This window comes from Protopterus annectens, chromosome 7.part0, assembly GCF_019279795.1.
Source record: "Protopterus annectens isolate FY-2018-M chromosome 7.part0, PAN1.0, whole genome shotgun sequence".
Classification (NCBI taxonomy): Eukaryota; Metazoa; Chordata; order Ceratodontiformes; family Protopteridae; genus Protopterus; species Protopterus annectens.
In genome coordinates, this window is record NC_056739.1 from 1,522,983,415 (window position 1) to 1,523,009,013 (window position 25,599).

The window sequence follows — 25,599 nt, forward strand, 5'->3', positions numbered from 1 at the left end:
CGGGGTAAACCTACGATCTCCCATCCACTCATCAAGATTCCTCTAGAAGAGAGTCAGTGAGGGACTCTGCCTAACCTGGACTGGGATTTTATTCCAGAGTGAAGGGAGCCCTGGAATTATCATCCTTTGATTTTTTTTATTTCTGACATAATAAATTATCCTCTGTAACAACTCATTTGTAAAGTGTCGTGCCACTGTTTCATAATGATTACTATGTATTTTTTTCAGTGCAGGGTGTGTTTTCTACATCTGTTAACATTCCATAATCCAGAAATGTGGAGAGCTGTCAAATTCTTTTTTTTTTGATTTGTTCATGGCATAGTTAGGTTCCCCCTTTTTTACACCTTCCTGTTATGGCTTTGATTAATAATTGGTTATGCTTTGTTCCATATGATTTTCTTTTGTTACTTTTTTATTTTTTCACCATGAGTGATTTTTGTCTAAACAACCACAAACTCTGTTGCGAGAAATTCCAGTGTATAATTTATATATTGAAGGCATGTTATAGGACTGTAGTTCTTACAGTGGTGCGCAGGCACGTTCTTAAGGAGGGGTATGTTTTTACCTTGCTAATCAGGTTAGTCTCTGTTCAGAATGGGTGTATAAATAATTTTCACTCTGTGAAAAAATGTTAGTACCTTTAGCCAGAAGTAAGGTACTACATCTGGTCCCAGGATTTTCTAGTTACGAGACTTTTTAATTTTATGTCAGTTTGTCTGTTGAGTTCTTCTGTTTTAGGTGATATTACTGCTTGCTTTTGTGTTCTGTCCCAGTTCTCTATAAAAACTATTTGGCTGCTTTATTGGTACTTGTTTTGTATTTTCCCTTTATATTTCTATGCCTTCTACGTTTTTCTGCGTGTGCTGAAATTGTTAGTTTATCGTTTGAGATGAAGTAAGATAATTCCTGATAAATCCTAATCTGTTTTAATACAGAATGTTGCTTTTACCATGCATGTCTTTGCAAATGATTTTGATATATATGTATATATACTGCGGTGGTGGTGCTGCGGTAGCGTTGTCGCCTCACACTAAGACGTTGTCCTGTTCGATTCTCAACTAGAGCGTCTTTTGTGTGGAGACATGTGTGAATGGGCGTACCTTCGTTGAAGGTGGTGCGTCAGAGCTGGCAACCCGTCACGTAAAAATCTACTGCCAATCATTAGCAGACCGGAGTTCCGCTGTGGCGACCCCTAACCGGGAAAAGCCAAAAGACACAACAACATATATATATATATATGTGTGTGTGTGTGTGTGTGTGTGTGTGTGTGTGTGTGTGTGTGTGTGTGTGTGTGTGTATATGGTTTACTATCAAAATGTGGAACAGCACTAAGCAAAACTGGGATGGCCGAATGCCTGTTTTCCAGTTTCTGTAATGCCAGTCTGGAAATGTTCAAATCCTCATTAGCGAATGGTTGTGTGCATTCACTAATAAGAGATTGACATTATGATAACAGATCACATTACAGTGGGGTTATGGAAATTTACCCTTTTCCTCACTGTAGTGCTATCTCTGCAATCTCAGAGTTGGAATATATAGTACGCAGGGGGTATGGGGGCTGCAGCGGGGATTGCCCCGGTAACATGGAATTTCGACATTGGAACTGGTGTTCGAATGTTGATTCTGTGGTTACCATTTCTGACATTTTGGTAATGCTGTATTACCACATTTGTATACCAAATTTGATCAAAAAGTGGAAAATTATTTTGATTTTTCCACATTTTGATAGTAAACCACATATATGTATTTTTCCTTTTCTGTATTTCTGTAGTAGTTACATTCTTTGTCTTAGTTGCTTTATATTTTTCTCTATTCAAGTACTTCCACAATGGCATTCTACTTGTTTATTTCCTTTCCTTTGTTACTGTGCATTTTTGTAGTAGCAGTTTATCTGTAATTAATTTAACTGCACCGCAGTATTTTCTGTTTTTGTTATATCATATAAATCTCGCTCCCTTAAGAGTTTCAGTTACTGTGTTTATCTGTTTTATCAGTCTTCTAACACTTTGAGTCTTGTTCATTTTCTGAAATCTTTTTTTCAACTGCCTTAACATGTCTGCACCATGCAAGTCTTCCCTTACATCATTACATTCTTGCCTGAGAACATCTTCTTTGCTCTTTGTTTCCTGTGCTTTCCCTTGCTGTGCATTTCTAATTAGACCCTCACGTAAGTCTCCTACAGAAGATTCCGAAATATCACCCTATGGCATATCTTCTCAAAACGCATCTTGCACTGCCCACTGTACCATTGTCTGAGGACTCATTGACCCAACATTTTGTGGTATTGCCTGTATCAGAGCTTCTACTCCAAATCCTTCATGTCTCAGTTGGTCTGTGACTTCATTTTCTAATTTGTTTCTTTTCTGCATCAATAAACTCATCTTTTTTCATTGCATTCCAGTTTTGTGTTCTTTTTCTAGTCATAAAATTTACCATATCCAGATAGCTTTGCCTGTATTTCTATTCAGATATATTTGGAGCTGCATTTTTCATATTGATTAGTATGGCTTTCTTCTCTTCATTAATACGACACCATATCAGATATTGTTTTTTTCCCGTGTATGTACTTCTTTTTTTATAACTTTTGATAACATTTAGTTTTTAGTTTTCATTGTAGCACTTTCTCAGTCACATTCTTTTCCAAATGGCCTAGTTTTTCTTCATCTAGGTAATTTTTTTCTCTGAGCTGTTGCATCATTAAAGATCTTAATTCTTTTGTAAATAGCTTTTAACTGTTTTTCTTGTGCAAGTATTTTTTCGTTCTTCTTTTTTTTTTCTTCTTGCTATATATCTTGTGGACATCTTGAGGTTTATAGAAACAATAGATATTATCCTTCTTATCCTCAGTATTCCACTTGATCATCTCTATGCCTCTAGCTTGGTGTATCACATGTGTGTGTGTGTGTGTGTATTTATGTGTTGTTGTTGGGAGGGGCACCCACAGCATGGCCTAGTTCATAGGTTATGAGGTTACAAGGCTAACAACCCTAGAGCCCAGGCCTATCAGTATTTATCCTGAGTTACCCCAGTTTTCAATGGTTAGCTGAATGAACTTCACAGAGGTAAGTGACTATGGTAGTTAATACCGACTTCCTCTGTCCAGGAGGGAATTGGGCACCACTCCAAGAGTGAATTTATGGTCACCCATCCATTGATCTAGATTGCGTTTGAAGAGGGTCAGAGAGGGGCTCTCTTTCACATGAATTAGAAGTTTGTTCCAGAGCAGAGTCCGTCTTTAGAAGATGTATCTTTCCAGCATGACCTGTTCAAATGTGTAGCATTTCCATCAGGGCCAGGTCAGACTGCCCTGTAAGCAGGCACAGTTCACCTCTTAGCAACCTGTAGGAGACAGAATACAGTGACAGGGCTTTCAGTCTTTCTGCAAAACTTGTTTTGTGTACCCTGTAATTTCTTGATGAGAAACTTCTGTGGTCTCTCCAGTTATCATTGTTGTATGGTGAGGTAGATGAAAAAGGGAGGATTATACTCAATTACTGGTGTGATGAGGGCCAAGTATAATGGAATTATAACATCCTTAGATCTAGATGTGATGCCTTTACTTATAAGATGTGCTACATAGAAGGATTTCCGTACTACTGTAGATATGTAGTAGTCAAATTTCAGATTGCTATCAACCTGAGTATCCAGATCACGTACCACTAAGTCCACACTTAGGAGGCTGCTGTCTATAATGTAATTAACATAGATATCAGCTTCCCCAAAGGGAATAATAATGCATTTTTTTGCATTTTCCTTAATCCGTACCCTAGATAGCAGTCATTTGTCTGTGTTAACCCTGTCTGCAGTATATTAACATCATTAGGGGACTCCATGATTGCTCCCAATTTGCAATCGTCAGTGAGCTTGGTCAGCCACAGGCCATCCATGTTTGTCTGAACTATTGAGAAATAACTTCCAAACACTAAGGGACCCAGCACAGAACTCTGTGTTATGCCACTGGTGAGTAGTCTTTTGCTAGAGGTGAAGTCACCCACTTTGACAGTATGTGTCCTGTCAGTGAGCCAGTTGGCTATCCATCTGGTATTGTAAGAGTTAATTCTCATTTGAGAGAGTTTCTCTATACCACCTGAGTGGGTGATTTTGTCATATTCCTTGGCTATGTCAAGATAGGTAGTATGCACTGTCTTTCCCTCACCCAGGCCTTGGTGACTTTCTCAAAGAAGTCAACCATGTTTAACAGGCACGATTTACCTTTACCGAATCCAAACTGGGTTGGGTCCAGGGTTTGGAGGCTACGTATGTCCTTGTTAATAAAGTCCATAGTGATTCATTCCATGGCCTTGTAGATGAGGCTAGACAAGCTTATAGGCCTGTAATTCTCAGGGTTGGTTGATGGCCCCCCTTTGTGCAGAGGGATTACTGCTTGTTCTCCATTTGGCAGAACAAAGCCTGTTCTCAGGCTGTGGTTAAACAGGGATCCAAGTGGGTCTGCTAGGTCATGTTTTAAGGTGTTTAAAAGGCAACCTGGGAAATTTTCTCGTCTCATTGATGCCATGTGTTTGGCCTTGGAGAGCACAAGATGACCTGCTCTCTTGAGATAATAAACTGAGGAATGGTGGCAGATATACTTTGGGGGATGGTTGGAGTTTTATCCAAATCTGTCAGCTAGCAGGTTGGCTATTACCCCCGGTTGAGTATGGGTGGTGCCATCCACAGCCATCCACAACCAGTTCATCATATAGCTCGGAATTGCCTTTTAGATTTCAGACATAGTTGATGAATGCCTGTGATAAGAATCCATTTCTGTGTTCTAAGGATTCCATATTGCATTTTTTTGCAGTACTGGTACTAGTACCTACACAATGACACAGCTAATGGGCACTTTTTAGCCTAGGACCTTGCATGTCTTCTTTTCTTTATTTTTTTAACCTATCACCATGATATAAATGTGCGTGCACGCACACACACACATCCAGTCTAGACACTTTGCAATATAAACATCAATCCAAAACAAATGAAGAGAAAACCACGAAAATCCAACAATACACCTTTCTAAACATACTAGAAAATATTAAGATACAACCAAACACCCTAATACTGGGTGATTTCAACTACCCTGCCATTAACTGGGAAAACTACTCGTGTACCAACACCTTTGCCCAACGGTTCTTGGAGTTCATAAATTCCAACGCCCTGGATCAGCAAATCCATAGTCCCACCAGGGGCTCCAGTATCCTAGACCTGGTCATTACCAACATGGGAAATCGATGCTCCACACCTATAGTCACCCCCTCGTTGGTCAGGTCTGACCATAAGCTAATCACCCTTAACATACACATCCCACCCCCAGTAAGGAAACCTCCATAAAAAACTTCTCCAAAGCCAACTTCATGCTACTCAAGTCAGAAGTGACAAACTTCATGACACCCATGCAGACGGGAACTGAAAGTTTGACTGCTGAATCCTACACTAAGGCACTGTATGAGCACATCCACTCGTGCATGAATTGTGCCATCCCAAAAAGAACCAATATGCTCTCCTCCAAAAAAAAGGAAGCCAATCTGGTGGTCCCCTGCCATAAACAAACTTTACAACAAAAGAAAGAAACTGTTGCAGAAAAGAGGAAAATCCCAGGATGCAAAAAACTCCCTTACCTGCCTCAGTAAGAAGCTGAGATCCCTCATAAAATCTTCCAAAGCTAGTTATGAAAATAAAATTGCCAAAGGTTCCAAAGACAACCACAAGGCATTCTATAACTTTCAAGAACAAAATTGTGGTACGTAAAAGCAGAAATCTGGATATTCAGTGTCCATAAAGTCTCGAGTGTTGCCACTGCCAGCAAACAACACTATTTAGTGTGCGAGTTCAGTTGCGTAATACAAACGAAATCTCAATTCACTTCTATCACCATATAAAGTTTTTTCACTTCCAGCACCATATAAATCTTTGCAAATTTCCAGGAAACACCTCCACCGAACAATGGCTTGTAGAAATATGCAAAAGAATTTCAAGCGTTCAGCGTGGTAGAAAACAGAATAATTTATTGAACATCCGGCTAACGCCGTTATACGGCCTGAAGAAGACCTAGTTGAAAGCGTTAGCCGGATGTTCAATAAATTATTCTGTTTTCTACCACGCTGAACGCTTGAAATTCTTTTGCATATTTCTACAAGCCATTGTTCGGTGGAGGTGTTTCCTGGAAATTTGTAAAGATTTATATGGTGCTGGAAGTGAAAAAACTTTATATGGTGATAGAAGTGAATTGAGATTTCGTTTGTATTACGCAACTGAACTCGCACACTAAATAGTGTTGTTTGCTGGCAGTGGCAACACTCGAGACTTTATGGACACTGAATATCCAGATTCCTGCTTTTACGTACCACAATTTTGTTCTTGATCATTTGGACTTGATTATTTTGTGTGAGTATGGAAGATTTTTGTGAGTGTTACTTTGTCTCTACATTCTATAACTTTGTCAAGAATCTAAATGGCAATGCTCAGATCTGCTCTGAGCTACAACAGAATGGCATTAAATATACTAATCCCAAGGATGTTGCCATTATCCTGGCAGATCAATTCAGTACCAACATCAACCCCCTGTCACCCTCTAAATGGCCCATCTCAATACCAGAAGATTGCCAAATTCTGGTAATAATGGCCACACAGGTAAAACACGCACTCTCCAAAGCTAAGAATATAGCATCCATGGGACCAGATGACATCCCGGGCTGTGTATTACATGAACTACAAAATGAAGTGGCACCTCTGGCACCTCTCCTAAGTGTCATGTTTAATCATAGCTTCACCTCAGGCTTTGTGCCCACTGAGTGGCACACAACTACAGCTATCCCACTCCAAAAGGGAGGATCCACTTGGATCCCAGGAACTACCGCCCCATCAGTCTGATGAGCCTGATCCGCAAGGCCATGGAATGTATTATCATGGAACTTGTAAACAAAGACATTGGCAACCTTCAAACACTGGACCCCACCCAGTTTGGGTTCGTGAAGGACTGATCTCGTCTCCTGAACCTGATTGACTTCTTCAAATCAGTCTCCAGAGCCGTGGACGAGGGTAAGGTGGTCCACACAGCCTATCTGGACCTTGCCAAGGCCTTTGACATCATCCCCCACTCTGGAATCATCGATAGACTTACTAAGCTGGGCGTTAATCCCTACCTTACTCGATGGGTTGCCAACTGGCTTACTGAAAGAACCCACACTATAAAAGTAGCCAACTCCAAATCCAGCTCCAGTCAAGTGACAAGTGGAGTACCTCAGGGTTCAGTCCTGGGACCTTTCTTGTTTGGCATCTACTTCTCTGAAGTACAGGCCAACATTATGAGACTCTGGCTAACAAAGTTCGCAGATGACTGCAAACTAGGGGCCATTATTAATCCCCAAATGATGTGGATACTCTACAAAAGGGCCTTACAGAAACAGATGCTTGGTGCCAGAGCCATGGGCTCAAGTTCAATGCCAAGAAATGTATAGTTATCCCCTTTGGGAAAAAACATGTACCCGTGAATTACCACCTAGGTGGCAGTGCACTAAACACTGAAAGTGTGATAAGAGACTTAGAGACACAGGTTGACAGTGGTCTCACCTTCAGTAACCACATCGCCACAACAGTGAGGAAATCCTTCTATGTGGCACACCTCATCACTAAGGGCTTTTCATCCAGAAAAAAGGAGGTCATTGTCCCACTGTCCTCATCCCTCATTAGACCCATTATAAAATACAATGCCCCATTTGGTATGTACCTCTCAAGACATCTGCAACAATTGGATAGGCCTCAGAAATACCTCACTAAAAGAATCACAGGCCTAAAGCAGATACCCTACGCTGACCGCCTTAAAAAATCTCCAGCTATACTCTGTCGCATATCGTCTACTCAGAGGTGATCTCTGCTTAACATACAAGGCCATGTCAAACCCAGAGCTGTTGGGCATGCTACACTTAAAGAAATCCCAATCCCTCAAAGCCACATGCTCCAGGGATCCAAACCTTATCACAATAAACAAAACATGCTGGAGGGATAGGTTCCTGACCCAGAGACTCCACAGACTCTGGAATAGACTGCCCATACATGTCAAGCAGAGTGCCTCTTTGGCCCTCTTTAAAAGGGACCTTGACGATTGGAGAGGAGAAAGGAAGTTCACCCTGGGGATCACGTCAGTCGCCCTGCTAGACAGTGGTCCAGGGAAGTAAATAGTGTGGGAAGAAATAGCCAGGGGAATTGTTATGGCTAGGCTTATATAGGCCTTAGGGCCGATAGCCTAGTACCAACCTATGAACCTATGAAAAGCAACTGCAGGTAGGAAGTAGCAAATCCACACAACTTTATTTAAAATCCACACTTTTTTTGTTAATTGTTTTTGCAACAAAAAACATGTGGATTTCAAATAGAGACGTGTGGAATTGCTCCTTCCTGCCTGCAGTTGCTTTTGTTCGATTTGCAATATAAACATGATGTTCTTCATCTCACATTGCTGCAGTCCTTACACTTGGGTAGTCCGCTGTCCTCGGTCGGCCCGAATATCAAAGTATAAGGCTGACGTCGGTCAAGGCGCATTTGACTGACATCAGGACGTCAGGGTACAAATGCGCATGACCGACGTCATATCCTCAGTCTTTTTTGCCGCATGGTCCGATGCAGAAGCAGCATTGCAAGTGCCGGTTGGCGTTCTGAAATTTTTCGATTTCGGAGTTTCAGACCGAGTCAAAGTTGGCTAAATACCCCGTTGGGGAATATTTTAGTTTTTTCTTGCCTCAGTGGTTTACCGGATGTCAGAAAAAGTGAATAATTGTATTTCTTGTGGGAAACAGATACCGCATAGAGACTATCATACTTTGTGTATTCCTTGTTTAGGGCCTGAGCACGACGTTGTTGGGTGTCGCTCTTGTGCTAGATTCAATAAGCGCACTATAAAGAGAAGGTTAGATTGTGCCAGGTTAGTCTTCGAAGCGGTGCAATTATAAAATGCCGTCGGATGCTCCGACGCCCGCTTCTTCGAAGAAGCACAAGGACAAAGCAGTTAAGCCTAGGCTAGAAGAACCGTCCGTACCAGACGCCGGTTCGTTAGAGGTGTCGGTGGAGCCGGTGGTTCCACCGGAGGTTTCTTTGGGATCCCAGGGAGAGACTTTGTTATTGCAGGATGTGGCCTCTCAGGAGGCAGGTCAGGCTGAAGGGGCTTCTCAGGTTACTATTCTCCCCTCCCTTCCTAGGGTGGTTAGGCCCTCTCCTTCTGTTTCCAAGGCTTCTCCCAGAGGCAGGCCAGGTTTAGCTTCAGTTGGTGTCACCCCTAGTTCTTCAGGAACTGTGCCCAAGAAGCATATGCTTAAAATGGCAGAAGATTTGATTTCTTTGATTAGGGGTTCTTTGCCCCCTCCTGATAAGAGACCTAGGGTGGAGCCTGAGCTAGGGAGTTTTGAGCAGGCTTCGGATGTTTCAGAGTCTTCGGCTGAAGACTTGCAGGAGTATTCTCCTTATTCTGATTCTGATGTGGATGATTCTACTCCTTCTGCTTCTCCTCCTGAGGATTTTTCTTTTTCAGAAACTCTTCATTCCATGAGGGAGCATTTTAAGTGGGAAGGTCAGGACTTCTCTGATTCCAGGAAAAGGCTTAGGGAATTTTTGTTTTTACCCCAGCATAGGCCTTTGGCTATACCTCCTGTTTTGGATGTGGTGGAAGATGTTTTTACAGAGGCTTCTCTTAATCCTGATTCTTTGCCTCCTGCTCCTGTTAAACCGGATAGGTATTACAGGGTGCCTGAAGCTCATAAGTATCTTTTAAGAGTCCTAGGGCAGACCCAGAAACTGTTAGTCAGGGGCCTAAAGGTGTTAAGGCTTCTGTTGTCAAGAATCCGGTTCCTGCAGATAAAGAGGCCAGGGCTTTGGATAGATGGGGAAAGAAAGTTTATACTTCTTCCACTCTAGCTATGAGGGCTTTGAATTGCCAGTTCCACATGTTGAAATACCAAAACTATCTCCTTTCACAATTGAAGTCTAAGGTTGATGCTCTGGCGGAAGGTATTGATTGTAAAGAGTTACAAGATTTAGTACATGTTTCTGAACAGGTGGGTAAGCATTCTTTGCAATGTGGTTTTGATGCTGTACAGGCCTCGTCTAGGGTGGCTGCCACTGGGTCAGTTCTTCGCAGGCACGCCTGGCTGAGGGATCAGAATTTATCTGACCATGTTAAAACAAGGATTTTAGATGCTCCTTTACAATCTGATGTGTTGTTTGGTTCTCCTGTTGAGGCAGTTTTAAAGAAAATGGAAGACAAGGCTAAGTCTATGCAGACTGTTAAAGATTTTTGCAGGTTCAGCCTCCAAAGTTTAGTAGAAATTGGCCTACTAAGGGGTGGACGTATCCTTCTTATGATTCCCAGTCTAGGGGTAGATCTAGACGTGGTAGGGGCAGAGCTCAGGGCTCTTTCAGGCCTAGAACAGGGAGTTCTCCTGCACAGTCTTCGGGTGAGGGCAGGGGTCAGTCCTTTCGTAAACAGACCCAATGACCTACCTTTTCAGCTGCCAGAGCCTTCTCGTCTGGCAGCACCTTTGGGAGGAAGGTTGGCACTTTTCAAAGAAAATTGGAGTTTAATTACCCAAGACAGATGGGTATTGGATATCATACACCACGGTTACAGGTTTTATTTCCATACCTTGCCTCCTTTCAAAGGCATGCCAGACGTTCCTCCTCAACAAAGAATAGAGGCTCGCAAGCAAATTTCTCTGTTACTCCAAATAGGGGCCATTCAGCCGGTCTCTATGCCAGAAGTGGGCCTAGGATTTTATTCTCGCCTGTTCCTAGTACCAAAGAAAGGGAACACGTGGAGACCAATTTTGGACTTATCTATCCTCAACACTTATCTGGACATTCCCAAGTTCAAAATGTTGACGTTACAGCAGCTTTTACCTCTGCTGGGCAAAGATCATTGGATGGTAACTTTGGATCTCAAGGAGGCTTATCTTCATGTTCCTATCAGACTGAGTTGCAGGAAGTATCTGCGTTTCGAGCTGGGACTTCTCATTATCAGTTCTCTGCATTGCCCTTTGGCTTATCTACTGCGCCCAGAGTGTTCACGAAAGTTCTGGCTCCAGTGATAGCTTTCCTCAGGTTAAAAGGAATACAGATCTATCCTTATTTGGACGATTGCCTGATTCTGGCTCAAGGAAGGGACGAGCTTCTTCATCATTTGGATTATGTGATAGCAGTGCTAAGATGCCTGGGGTATTCTGTGAACGAAATAAAGTCCAGTCTAGTACCCTCTCAGGACATGTGCTTTCTGGGTGTGAGACTGAATACAGCATCCCAGATGGCCTTTTGACCCTGGACAAACAAAAGAATCTTTCCCTTTACTTTCATCAGTTGTCTCATCAGTCCAGGCTGACTGCAAGGACAGTCCTTCAAGCCTTGGGGTTCATGGCATCTTGTATTCTGGTGCTTCCCAATGCCAAACTGCATATGAGGAAGCTACAATGGTATCTCAAAATGTATGGACACAGCACTGCCAGGATTTGGACACTGTCATTCAAATAATACCTTGCATTCAAAAGGAATTGTTGTGGTGGGCTCAGGAATGTCACCTAAACAAGGGACTCTCTGTGACCCGCCAGAGGCGAGTCAGATTCTAACGACAGATGCCTCAGACAAAGCTTGGGGAGCTCATCTGAATGGAAAGTGGATACAAGACAAGTGGCCTGCCAGACTACAACATCTACATATCAACTTGAAAGAGATGTTGGCAGTCCAGTTTGCATTAATAGCTTTCAAGGATTTACTTCTTCCAGGGCAGGTGTTGATTCTAACAGACAACACAACTGTCATGTGGTACATCAACAAGCAAGGCGGAACACATTCTTATCCTCTATGCAGGCAAGCAATGATTTTGTGGGAGACTGCTCTCAGTTTACAGCTAAATCTTCAGGCAAGGTTTCTGCCGGAGCACAGAACTCCTTAGCAGATGTGTTGAGCAGACAAATTATGGATCCCCACGAGTGGAAATTGGATCCTCATGTATTTCAGAAATTGACAGTGTCATGGGGAACTCCAGACATAGATCTGTTCGCTTCTCCACTAAACCACCAGCTGCCAAAGTTTTGCACAAAAGGTTTCATCCCACAGCTTGGAAAGTGGATGCTCTTTCTTTCAGTTGGAGCAATCTTCATGTGTATGCCTTTCCGCCTCTGCCTCTCCTCCCAAAGGTACTACTAAAGGCCAGACAAGACAAGCCAAGGATGATTTTGATGGCTCCAGATTGGCCTCGACAGCATTGGTACCCATTACTGAGAAGCCTGGTACGGAAGCCTCCATGGCCTTTGCCTTTGATTCCACACCTGTTGTCTCAGGAGGACAGTCATTTGCTCAATGTCAAGCTTCACTCTCTGCACCTAACAGCCTGGCATATTCTGTTTTGAACCATAGTGGGCCTCCACTTCCACAGCAAGTTTTGAATGTTATTTTGGAAGCTAGAAGGCCTAGTACAAGGAAAGTGTACGCAGATAAATGGAAGAGATTTTTATTTTGGAGTGCAGCAAAGGATTTTGATGTTTCTGAGCCTAATTTAATTGTGGCTCTTCAATATCTTACTGAGTTACTGGACAAAGGTTTGTCCTTCTCTTCTATTAAGGTTCATGCTGCAGCAATTTCGGTTCACTATGATTGTGACCCACCATTGTTTTCTCATCCTTTGTTCAAGCAATTTCTTAGAGGGGCAAAGAATATAAGACCCCCACGAAGAGCTCCTACTCCTGCTTGGGATCTCAATTTTGTGTTGGAGAAACTCACTCTACAACCTTTTGAGCCTGCAGCTACTACTGAATTAAAGTTTTTATCATGGAAGACTGCTTTTTTTGTTGGCTATTACCTCTGCAAGAAGGGTTTCTGAGTTGCAGGCCCTTATGGCGGTTGAGCCTTTCTTAATTTTCCATAAGGATAGGGTATCTTTACGTACTAATCCTTCCTTTATGCCTAAAGTGGTTTCTAGTGTGGCTTTAAACCAAACTATCCATTTGCCTACTTTTTATGCAAATCCCCAAAATAAAGGGGAAAAGATTTTGCACACTTTAGATGTACACAGGCAGTTGCGATATTATTTGGACAGAACTAAAGGGTTCAGGCAGTCTCAGCAGTTATTTGTTTCTTTTGCTTTGAGTTCTCAGGGCAAGCCTGTGTCAAAACAAACTATTTCTAAGTGGATTGGGTTTTGCATTGCTTTCTGTTATTCCCATCATGGCAAGGAGATTCCAGCTGGGATTAGGCCTCATTCCACTAGGGCTACTGCCACTTGACAGCTTTTTGAGGGGGTGGCAACTAAGGATATTTTGGAGGCAGCTACTTGGAGTTCAGTGCATACTTTCTCTAGGCATTATCACCTACCACTTTACTCTAAATCCAGGGCTGGTTTTGCCACTGCTGTTTTGCAGGGCATTTTGGCAGCTCCTGCTTCCTTATAGTTTGGCCATCCTCCCTTACCTCTGCTTTGGGATTCTACCCAAGTGTAAGGACTGCAGCAATGTGAGATGAAGAACATAGTACAGTTTTGTACCTACCATAAATGTAGATGTTCGAAGATCCACATTGCTGCAGTCCAATTTACCCTTCCTCCTTCCCCTCTGTAGTTAGAGGCGGTTGTGTGGGTTGGGTTGTCAATAGTGTGTATATTGTATATTGTACATATTTTTAGTGCTAGGATGGTTGGTTGTTTGTTTGCTGTCTTTTGGTTTTGACCTTTATTTTTAGGGTCTTCTGACATCTGGGGCAAGAAAAGACTGAGGATATGACGTCGGTCATGCGCATTTGTACCCTGACGTCCTGATGTCAGTCAAATGCGCCTTGACCGACGTCAGCCTTATACTTTGATATTCGGGCCGACCGAGGACAGCGGACTACCCAAGTGTAAGGACTGCAGCAATGTGGATCTTCGAACATCTACATTTATGGTAGGTACAAAACTGTACTTTTGTACGAATCAGCCGAAATTATGCAGTCTTTCAAAATAATGAAGAATAGAAAATACAGTCTATATTTTATAGGTACTTCAAATCAATAAGCACTCTCTCAAAATACAACCTTCCCAGGTTGTGTTTCACACTTCATAGCTTCAGTATGTCTGTTATTATCCAACAGTACTTTCAACTAGTGTCAGTTTTCTCTTGATTCCACAACAGGTAAATGACCACCTTTTAACAACAGGGTTATGCATGTAGAAAGAGAAGTTTCTTAGGCAAAAAAAAAAATTCTTACAATTCTAGATTGTTATCTGCCAAAGGTTACAAGAAATCCCAGGCAAATCTCAGGTAATCATCCAGATAAGTTCACAGGTGTCTCCCAGTTGCTCTACATTCTCTTTCAGTAAACTCTGCAGTGATTACTTTCTGAGAGCCATTACTCTTCTCCACAGTACTTCCTCTCAGAGAGGCAAATATCTCTTGTAACTTTCTGTCTAGTAACCACCAAGAATCCTTACTTTTATTCATAGGTAAGTTCTAGGCTATCTGCCCTTGTAGGCCATTTTGAGCCTAGCCAATTTCCCTTTTAGTGCTCAAATGAATCTCTCCCATTTCTGTTGGTGTTTTAAAAGTTCTTGGCTAGGGTCAGTTAAAAAAAAAGTTACCAAAGAATTTCTTTTCAAACTGTGAATAGCATCAGTTAATTAGTGGGAGGAGCTGAGAGACAGCATTGCCCTTTTATTTAGAAATATCTGTAGTTAGCTGAAGTGTTTGTGTGGTCTGCGTTGCTCTAAGTATCATCTCTGCATTTAATTTTGATTTGAAGTTCTTTATTTAAGGTTTGATCTTCTATTTTGTATCTTATTTTAGTATTACATTTGTTTTGTTTGCAGTTTTCTGTTCTTTTGAATTGCCTGCCCCTACTGTAAATCTCATTTTGGACACTTCCCCCAGTCCCATCTCATCACCTTATTTTACAGAGTAGAGAGAGATCATTTTGGAAGGCCCACCCCTTAGTTTCTCAACCTTAAATTATCGTGTTTGATCCATTCCCACTTAACCTAAAAAAAAAAAAAATTGCACTTTATCTGCTTTTACTGTATTTGTGTTTTTACTACTTTTTTTGTTTTTGCTGCCTGTTCTTAAAAGTACTCAATTGCATTTATTCTGCTGCAATTATTACTGCTTTTTAGTAGCCTGATTAAATTGTAACTCTTATTGTAAGTCTTGTGGCTTAAGCACTTGGGCTTCAGGCCAGTTGTTTTACATTAAGAAGGTTTGTGGTCTGCACTGTTGTGGCAGGAGAGGTAGCTTACATTCTTCTAAGGTAAGAGTTGCTGGTTGAAGGCTTATTGTGCCTGCTTTTTTGAACTGTTTCTTTCTGAAATTGGTGCACCTTGTTTCCTGTAGCAGAGACTAGATTCAGACCTGCTGAATATAGCTTTGTTTCTATAACTTAAGTACTAATCCAGGCAATCTTTTTTGGAGAAGATTCCCTTGCACCCTAGTGGCAGGAGTGTGCAGTTAGAACTTGTCTGATTGAAGACAGCTGGAAGAAGGCTCAGTTTTGAGTTTTTTATTGGTTAATTTGTTTAAATCAGTTTGTTCTTGTGTGTGAATAAGGGTGATGTGCAGAGCTGTAGTAACTACAGAGGGATTAAACTGATCAGTTACAGCATGAAGTTATGGGAAAGAGTAGTGGAAGCTAGGTTAAGAAGGGAGGTGATGGTTAGTGATCAGCAGTATGGTTTCATGCCAGGAAGGAGCACTACAGATGCGATGTTTGCTCTGAGAGTGTTGATGGAGAAGTACAGAGAAGGTCAGAAGGAGTTGCATTGTGTGTCTGTGAATTTAGAGAAAACATATGACAGGGTTCCTAGAGAGGAGTTATGGTATTGTATGAGGAAGTCGGGAGTGTCAAAGAAGTATGTAAGAATGGTACAGGATATGTACAAGTGTAGTATGACAGCTGTGAGGTCTGCAGTGGGAGTGATGGATGCATTTAAGATGGAGGTGGGATTACATCAAGTATCATCTCTGAGCCCTTTCTTATTTGCAATGGTGATGGACAGGTTGACAGACGAGATCAGACAGGAGTCCCCGTGGACTATGATGGTTGCAGATGACATTGTGATCTGTAGTGAGAGAAGGGAACAGGTAGAGATGACCCTGGAGAGGTGGAGATATGCTCTAGAGAGAAGAGGAATGAAGGTCAGCAGGGCTAAGACAGGATATGTGTGTGTGAATGAGAGGGAAGATAGAGGAATCATGAGGATGCAGGGAGTAGAGGTGGGAAGGTGGATGAGTTTAAGACTTGGGATCAACAGTTCAGCATAATGGTGAGTGTGGAAGAGAGGTGAAGAAGAGAGTGCAGGCAGGATGAAGTGGGTGGAGAAGAGTGTCAAGAGTGATAGTGATTTGTGACAGAGTACCAGTAAGAGTGAAAGGGAAGGTCTACAAGAGGGTAGTAAGACCAGCTATGTTAAATGGGTTGGAGACAGTGGCATTGACAAAATGGCATGAGTCAAAGCTTGACGTAGCAGAGTTGAAGATGTTAAGGTTTGCACTGGGTGTGACGAGGGTGGACAGGATTAGGAATAAGTATATTAGAGGGTCAGCCCAGGTTGGAAGGTTTGGAGACAAAGCCAGAGAGGCAAGATTATGTTGGTTTGGACATGTGCTGAGGAGGGATGCAGAGTATATTGGGAAAAAGATGCTAAGGATGAAGCTGCCAGGTAACAGGAAACAAGGGAGACCTAAGATAAGGTTTATGGATGTGGTGAGAGAAGACATGCAGGTGGTTGGTGTGACAGAGCAAGATGCAGAGGACAGGAAGAAATGGAAACAGTTGATCTGCTGTAGCGACCCCTAACGGGAGCAGCCGAAAGAAGAAGAAGAAATTTGCTCTTGTGTGTATCTGTTCTCCTGTGTTAAATTGTTCTAAACAGACTTTAAATATCTTTAGCATAGTCTGGTTACATGTTTTGCTGTATTGAGATCTCTTTGTGTAATTCCGGTGTTTCCTGCTACTCCATCTTGTGTTGGCCAGGGCCTGCCTACACTTAGTGAGAGTAAGTGAACTGGTTGGAACTGGTCTGGTATAGGGTGTTGAGTTAAGAGCTCAGGAAGGGCTGATTGGTCTATTCCAGTGTTTCTATTTTACTTTTGTTTCTGTGGTATTTAAACTCAGCATTTGCATGGGTTTGTTCTTGTCTGCCTGTTGTGCACCGCCGCTGTGCTGTTTTAATCCTTTATGAGGTATCTCAGTTGCATTTTTTTCCATTACCAGCACTCCTGTGTGTGAGGCCCTCGCCTGCAGGTATTGTATTGATTTTATCCAGCCCAACTCGCACCTATAGGTGCTCTCTTCAGATAGTACCCACTCTACTATCCCTGACCTCTCTACCACAGATTCTGATAACCATGGACGGACAATTTCCTATGATTTCTTCTGCTAGTCTGGTTGATATGGGCATCTTTCGACACTGTGGCAACTACCTTATGTACACAGACAACCCACTACTACTACCACCTAGTAACACAATATGTGAGAGATGCAGTCACATTAAGAACCTAGAATCCATGCTGTCTCAGTCATAAGCCAGTACATCTGGCACTGAGAAGGTTATCTGCACAAACACTACGAACACCACACCTCTGACACCACTCACATCTGTACAATACATACCTACATATGCAGGGGTTCAACAAAATATATCTAAACAAAAGAGACCTCCAAAGCAAACACACACACACACACACACACACACACACACACACACACACACACACACACACCACAGCACCAAGCATCACACATAGTACACACGTCTGTATCTCACAGCCTCAGGAGACTGTATTGTGAGACACACAGATGTGCCTCTCACCAGGCTAGTCAAGGAGAAAGTCACAGTAAGTTGCTTGTCAGGTGCTAGAATCTGCCATATCATGCACGCACTCAAGTCTCTTAACAGCAGGTACTGTTATGACTCTGTCATAGTCCATGTTGGTGTGATTGACTTGAGACATACCTCTCTGGACTATATGAAGAAAGACATGATTGAATTTGCTGAATATGTGTCCCAGGCAGATATGTCCCTAGCCTTAAGCAGCATCCTACTGTCACTGAATGATATCTCAGTACAAACAGAAAATGATTGACTTTAATGATTAGCTTAGTTTCTGGTGTCATTCCAAGGGGATCCAGTACCTGACAGCCTGGGAGGACATGATTGACAGACCACAATGCTTTGCCAGAGATGGCCTTTATCTGTCTCCCCTGGGCTTTAGCCTTCTGGTAAAGGCTCTTGCCTCCCCCATAGTGCCTTTTTTTAGGCAAAGTTATGAGCACAAAATTACCAACATGAAAAAGTCTTATAAATGAAATTGAAAGGTCATGCGGCTAAACACTAGGAGTCTTAGCATGAAACTGTATTCATTGCAAGCATTTTTTGCCCTGAAGGATGCTGACATTTGTGCAGTCACTAAAACCTGATTCAAAGCTGTGGAGAGCACCCCAGCCTTCCCAGGTTACGCATCCTGCCATACTTTCAGACCCCAAATGGAGGGCTACAAAGCCAAAGGAGGTGGAGATTCAATATTTATCAAAGACATACACACCTCCAGGCTCGTCAAATGGTATGACACACAGGAGACACTCCAGGTGCAGTTAACTGTTGACAAAACACCTATTCAAATCATAGCTAGCTACAGACCCCCAACCATGACTGAGGATGCCCATTCCACTTATCTGGACTTACTTGAATCCGTCAAGATTCAACCCTCTGCCCTGATCCTGGGTGACTTTAACTACCCAAATATAGAGTGGAAGACCTACTCTAGTCCAAACATGAAAGCCCAGAGTTTCCTCAACTTCATCAATGCCAATGCATTGGATCAGCTGGTTGACACCCCTATGAGAGGTGAAAATATCCTGGACCTGGTCCTAACCAACATGAGTAGCCACTGTACCACTCCTACAGTGTCATCCTTCTTGGTAAGATCTGACCATAAAGTGATCAGTTTTGAAGTCACCATCTCCCCTGACCCTCCCTTGTCAGGGTCAAATGAAAAAACTTTTCCAAAGCTGACTACAGTCTCCTCAGAGAAGGTATAAGCAGCTTCACAGCCACCATCCCTTCAGTTGGAACTAGCACTAATATCCAGTCCTACACCAAACATCTGTATGAGCACCTACATAGCTGTATGGACTCAGCAATACCTGAAAGGACCAAATATCCTCCTCATGGAAGAGTAAACCTGTCTGGTGGACAGCGGCAATAAACAAACTCTATAACAGAAGGAAAGAATTGCTGTCCAGGGCCAAGAAGGCGCAGGTGCCAAGTTGGAACCAATCTCTCCTTTGTCTGGACAAGCAAATAAGGTTACTGGTGAAATCCTCTAAGGCTAACTTTGAGTACAACTTGGCCGCATCCACCAATGACAATCACAAGGCCTTCTTCACATATTTCTGCAGTCTCATTATTAGAGGTGGTTCATTCAGATCTTAGGGGTGGTGATTTTAAAAATTTGGTTGAACAAAGAGAGACGTGGTGGCAGATTAAACTTTCGGCTGATAAAGCCCCAGGCTTAAATGAAGCCGTTAATATCAAATGTTTTTTAAAAAACAATGTGTTGAGTATTGATAAACACAATGTCTCCATTTCATCTTTGTTTAAATAACCTGTGGCTACCTTTAAGCAAACAAGTCTTTTATTTATTGATTGAATGATTGATTAATTACCATCTTTTTGACTAATTAATATAGTATTTAATGTCCATGTTTTTAGCTGTTTTATTCATTCTGAAGAAGTCTCTGGACGAAAGCGGATATTAAAATATTGTGCTACACTATTTCTGTGGACTTTGATTCTTTGGATTATCTCGGTTTCCTGCTCCTTTTTGAATTTGCTCTGAACTGGTGGTCAATAACACCACATACACAAACACCATAGATATAGCCAACCTGCTGGCAGACAGGTTCATGAAAACTTCACCCCCCTGTCCCCCCAACAGTAAACCAGGACATCCCCAGCACCTGCCCCTCACCCCTCATCACCAGGGTGTAGATCCTTAATGCCGTCTCAAAGGTAAAAAATACAGTGTCCATGGGACCCGATAACATCACTGGCTGTATCCTAAGTGAACTCAGGCATGAGCTCTCAGCACCATTAGACACCCTATTCAACTAAAGCCTGAGCACTGGCTTCAGTCCCGGCTGAATGGAGGACAGCCACTGTCATCCCACAAAGGTGGAGCATCCACTGACCCAGGCAGTTATAGGCCCATCAGCCTAACTAGCCTGATCTGCAAGGCCATAGAACGCATTGTCATGGACCTTACAAACAAGAACATTGGCAACCTCCAAACACTTGATCCCACACAGTTTGGTTTTGTCAATTGGAGATCATGCCTCTTAAACTTGGTCTACTTCTTTGAAACAGTCATCAAAGCCATGGATGAGGGGAAGACAGTGCACACCGCCTACCTTGACCTGGCCAAAGCCTTTGACACTATTCTCCACTCAGACATAATAGATAAACTCTCAGCCATAAACCCATATGTTACCAGATGGGTCGCTAACTGGCTCACTGATAGAACCCACTCAGTCAAAGTAGGAGAAGCCACACCTCTAGTAGTAGACCAGTAATGAACGGTGTACCCCAAAGATCGGTCTTGGGGCCTCTACTGTTTGGGCGTATACTTTTCTTAGGTGCAAGCCAAAACCAATGGTCTGTGACTGACCAAGTTTGCAGATGACTGCAATCTGGATGCTGTCTTAATTTCCCTTAGTGATGTGAACATCGTCCCAAACCCAAACTAATGACTGGTGCCAGAAGCATGGCCTCAAACTGAATGCCAAGAAATGCATCATTATCCCCTTTGGGGAAAATGTCATCCCCACTAATTATCACATTAATAACAATGTACTAAGCATGCAATCAGTCGTGAGGGACTTGGGCGCCCAGGTTGGGCGCCCAGGTTGATAGCAACCTGACTTTTGACCACCACATTGCTTCCATTGTACGGAAGGTTTTCTACATGCCCCACCTCATAAGTAAGGGTATTTCATCCAGGAACAAGACGGTCATAACATCCCTGTACTCCTCCCTTATTAGACCTATTATCGAGTACAATGCCCCCTTCAGCATGTACCTTGCCAAGCACATGCAGCAGTTGGAGAGGCCACAGAGGTTCCTGACCAGGAAAATCCAGGGTCTCAAACACCTACCCTATACAGCTAGACTGCAAGCCCTGTCCCTCTATTCAGTCACAAACAGACTGCTCAGAGGTGACCTGTGTCTGGCATACAATGCCATTTCAGACCCAGTCTTGATGGAGTTGCTGTATATCTGTAAGAGAAACTCCACTCGCGCAACCTGCATGCAAGGCCTTAGTCTGGTCTGTGACATTAATAGAACTTGTTGGCGGGATAGATTTGTGTCCCAAAGACACCCCAATCTGTGGAATAGACTCTCTCTGTGTTAAGCAGAGTACCTCTAGCCCTCTTTAAGAGGAACCTGGATGACTGGATGGTAAACAGAAAATATACCCCTGTGATCCCACCTGTGTCCCTGCTGGACAGAGGAAATAGGTGCTGACTTTGAGGGAACATGGGCAAAATAACCTGGTATCATCCTATGAACTTATTTGGTTAAAGATTGGCCTTTATCCATCCCATGGCTGATAATTATGTATCATCAACCCAATGAGAATTCCCAATGAGAATAACTGGGATCCTAACACAAAAAAATTTGAGGGAACCCAAACATGGGATAAAGTATTTAGGAGCTGCTTCTGTCCATCAGTAGTATGGGGAGGGGGTAGCCCTGAGGTAAATTTTCTGTTCCATCCATAAATCCAAGCTGCACTTGAATATGGACAGGGATGAACTTTGTTTAATTTGGATGTGAGGTCTTTTCCAGAGCAGAGGTATCCCCTACAAGATATACCTGGCCCTCCAAACCATTCTTTTGATGTTGCAGAGTTTTAGTTCCCTAGATCGAATATTTCTGATACCATTGTATTTGCTGATGTGCAGTAAATCCATCAGTATTGAGTATGAGGAGTCTATATTACATAATCAAAAATTACGTTAGTCGAACTGGATTTAATATCGAAAGTCACTTCATCAAACTCAATCTTGTGGGGGGCTGCACCCCCAACACCCTCGCTAGTTAAATATACCAACTCTGAGATCGACTACAGTGAAGAAAGAGCAAATTTTCCAGTCTTCACTGTACCGCAATCTCACTATCAACAGCTCAATGAAGTGACTTTCAATATTAAATCCGGTTCGACTAACTTAATTTTCGATTACGTAATATAGACCCGCCAGACACATGTGACCTCTTAGCAGTCTATATGGTACCAAGTATATTGACAGGGCTTTGAGTCAGTCTAGGAAGGACAATTTACTTAGGCCGTGTTTCCTTCTAGTAAGGGACTCTGTGGGCATTCCATTTGTTGCGTGTGAGTGGATGGACACATGCCAAAGGGGGCATTATATTCAATGGGTGACCGAATGAGGGCTGAGTAAAGGGGAACAATAGCATCCTTAGATCTAGACACAATCCCTTTGTTTATAAGCCGTGCAGTAAAAATGGACTTTCTTACAACAATGGACACATCTTGGTCAAAAGTTAGTTCACTGTCCACATAAGTTCCCAAATCTAGAAGAACTGGTTCAGTTCTTAGGGACATATTGTCAGTGTGGTAGCTGACTTCCCAAAGGAAATAGTAATACATTTTGTTGACATTTAGTTTCATTCTGTGATTTTGGCACCAGTTTTTGATTTGGGACAAACCTTCCTGCATGGTGGCTTGAGATTCAATGATTGCTTCTAGCTCCAAATTATCTGCAGACTTAGTCAAGCCACAGCCCTTTGGTATTGGTTTTTACTTCAGAAAAGTAGATGCCTACCAAGAAGGGCCCCAGGACAGAACACTGTGGGATTCCACTGATGACTGGTTTCTTTGTGGAGATAACTTCCCTATTTTGATTTCCTGCATCTTATCTTTGAGCTAGTTGGCAGCCCTGTGGGTGACAAGAGGGGTTTATCCCCAGTTCATTTAGCATTTCCGCAATGCCTGAGTGGGAGATTGTGTCAAAGGCTTTGGCCAGGTTAAGGTAAACAATGTGTACTGTTTTAAACTCACAAATCCTCCAAAGCAAGCTCAGAACAATCCAAAAAACAAACAAGTCCAACTAGCATAAAAAATGTTCAGTTGCTTTTGCCAAATACAGACTTCCTCAGAAACAACCGATACATGAACACACCACATTTATATATTAAAACCTGATTCAATTAAAACAACCAATTAACCGATCAAGTAAATAACTGTGAAGCATTTAAACTGCCACTACTACAAATCTACAGTGTAATTTAAATATAAGCTTAAAAAAGACCCGCTATTTTTATTTCTATCATTTTAATCTTTTATTTTTAAGGAAACATTTGATGTTAAATAAAATCATTTAATCCTGAGAAAGTGTACTGTTTTGACTTCATCCAGGAGACTTTTTCAAAAAAAAAAAAAAAATAATTCACCAGATTGAGTAAGCATGACCTACCCATGAATTCAAATTGAGATTGGTCCAGTGTTTGGAGGTTCCCTATGTCTTAATTGATTAGTTCTATTTTAAGTCTTTCCATAGCTTTGCATATGAGGCTGGTCAGACGTATGGGTCAGTAATTTCCTGGGTCTTCTGAAGGTTCATTTGCTTGGCACAAAACCTGTATGGAGTCTGAGATTGCACAGTGTTGTTAGGGGTGTAGCTAAATTGTTTTTCATGCTATTTAATATGCATCCAGAGATATTGTCAGGATCCACTGATGCAGTATTTTTAGCTTTCAATAGCAATTTTAGGACTTGGTCTAGTGTGGTAGCTGTTGGCAAGCCAGTTTCAAGTATTTCTTGAGGAAAAGACCAAGAGGAGAGTGGGGCAGAGTTAGATCTAAATTTATCGGCCAGTAGGTTTGCTATATATTCAGGCTCAGTGTTCATATCTACTGAGAAACAAACATTTCTGCTATGCTGTTCTAAGCTTTTCCTTTTAAGTACATTGCTTAAGATGTCTCAGTGTCGGCTCTGTATTGAAATGTCATCAGTTGAAATGCTGAGTGCTGACAAGCCAAAAAAATGACTGACAACACAAGAGAAGAGAGAATCTCTAAAATTGCACTTATCCTTTAAACTTCTTTGTGCAAGGATGGAGGGAGGGCAGACACCCATGTGGGGGTCAAGCCCCTCACACCTGCCAAACTTATGTGTACTAACTCTGAGATTGACATACCTTGGAGAATAGGGAATATTCTGAGAAGTGGGATCTCAGACTTAGCATATTTAAGTGTATTCTTTCGGTCAGTTAATCTCCGGCGGATCCTGACATTTCAAATGGTTACCCACAATGTCTCTGTTGCTGCATGTTCTTCATTATTGCTTATCAGCATATATAGATCAATAAACAGATTTTATAACAAAGCAGCATTTTGCACAACCAAACAGGGTTTTCATAATAAAAATAGCATTTCTATTGGAAAAACAAAATCATCATAGCATTTTAACATCCTTTCAATGTTTACTATGCCACGGTGTGTCTGTCTGTGTGTCTTTGTATATGTATCTGTTTTATTTTGTCATTGCAACATCACATTGTAGCCCAGAAGGTTCTTTTGAATCTGTCCTTTTTTAAGAAAAGCATTTAAATGAAAATAAGTAGTACATGTCATGAAAGGAGTTATTTTTGTTTAAGGTTTAGATATCTGGAAAGGCTTGTATGTTGCAGAATGTATAAGTGTGAGTCTCTTCTCCAGTGGGAATATGACATTTTTGAGTTATATTTTGCATTATTGTTGTTAATTTGTTTTAGCAGCAAGTATTGTGACACAATTTTAATTTTTGTTGCAGATATGGGAGGCAATATGGTCTGGTGCAGCAGCTGAAAACCCTTCAGTGTTGAACACATTCCTGTTGTTGACATTTGCCGTAAGTCTTTTTTAATTTATTTTCTAATGGTGATCTTATGATTCAAAGACTCAAAGAATGTTGGCTTCTGACTTTGTAGAAGGTCCTGTTTAATACCACCTGAAAATTAACTTCATATCTGGAATGGATCTTTTTGCAGGAGTTCTAGCAGTACCAGTGGGAAAAAAATCTCTGTAACATTGCTGTAAGGAGTTATGCTGCAGATGACATAAGTGTATTTTACTTAGGTTAATGGATTTCATCACTGCCTTTGCCCTTTCAGATCTCCTCCTTGCAGTCATTCCTGGAAAGAGCTCATAAATGGTTCCAAGAAAAAAAAAATGTAGGCTAAGAATCCCGTGCCTATGAAGTATATGTATTATGGTAGGATGTTGGAAACAGAATCATTACCAATTTTACTTTTTTCTTTCTTGGACCTTTGCATGAAGACCTCTGTTACACATGTTACTAGCATACCACCTGTGATGCCCCTGCACTGGCCCAGTAATCAAGGAGTCTCAATCCTCACCACTGGCAAGAGTGAGGGACATAACACAATGGGAGGATGACAAGTACACACACAGTAAAGTGCAATTTCCCTTAAGAGCACACAGAGATCACAGTCAGTCTGGGGCTGGTTTCTCCCTTTTTCTCCAGATCCCTAGTAAGATTCCCCACTGGCACAGCTATAGGGTTGAGATCTCAGCTGAGTGGC

At 42.0% G+C, this 25,599-nt stretch overlaps 1 protein-coding gene across 2 annotated transcripts in view; it reads left to right on the plus strand.

Annotated features, from left to right (window-relative positions):
* The window catches only part of ATG7 (autophagy related 7), a 2,350,184-nt gene that overhangs the window by 730,621 nt on the left and 1,593,964 nt on the right, over nucleotides 1-25,599 (plus strand). For both annotated transcript variants that reach the window (XM_044078060.1, XM_044078061.1), the window contains exon 5: nucleotides 24,828-24,905. In XM_044078060.1, the coding sequence (XP_043933995.1) occupies nucleotides 24,828-24,905 (78 nt within the window). The remainder of the gene's footprint in view (nucleotides 1-24,827; nucleotides 24,906-25,599) is intronic.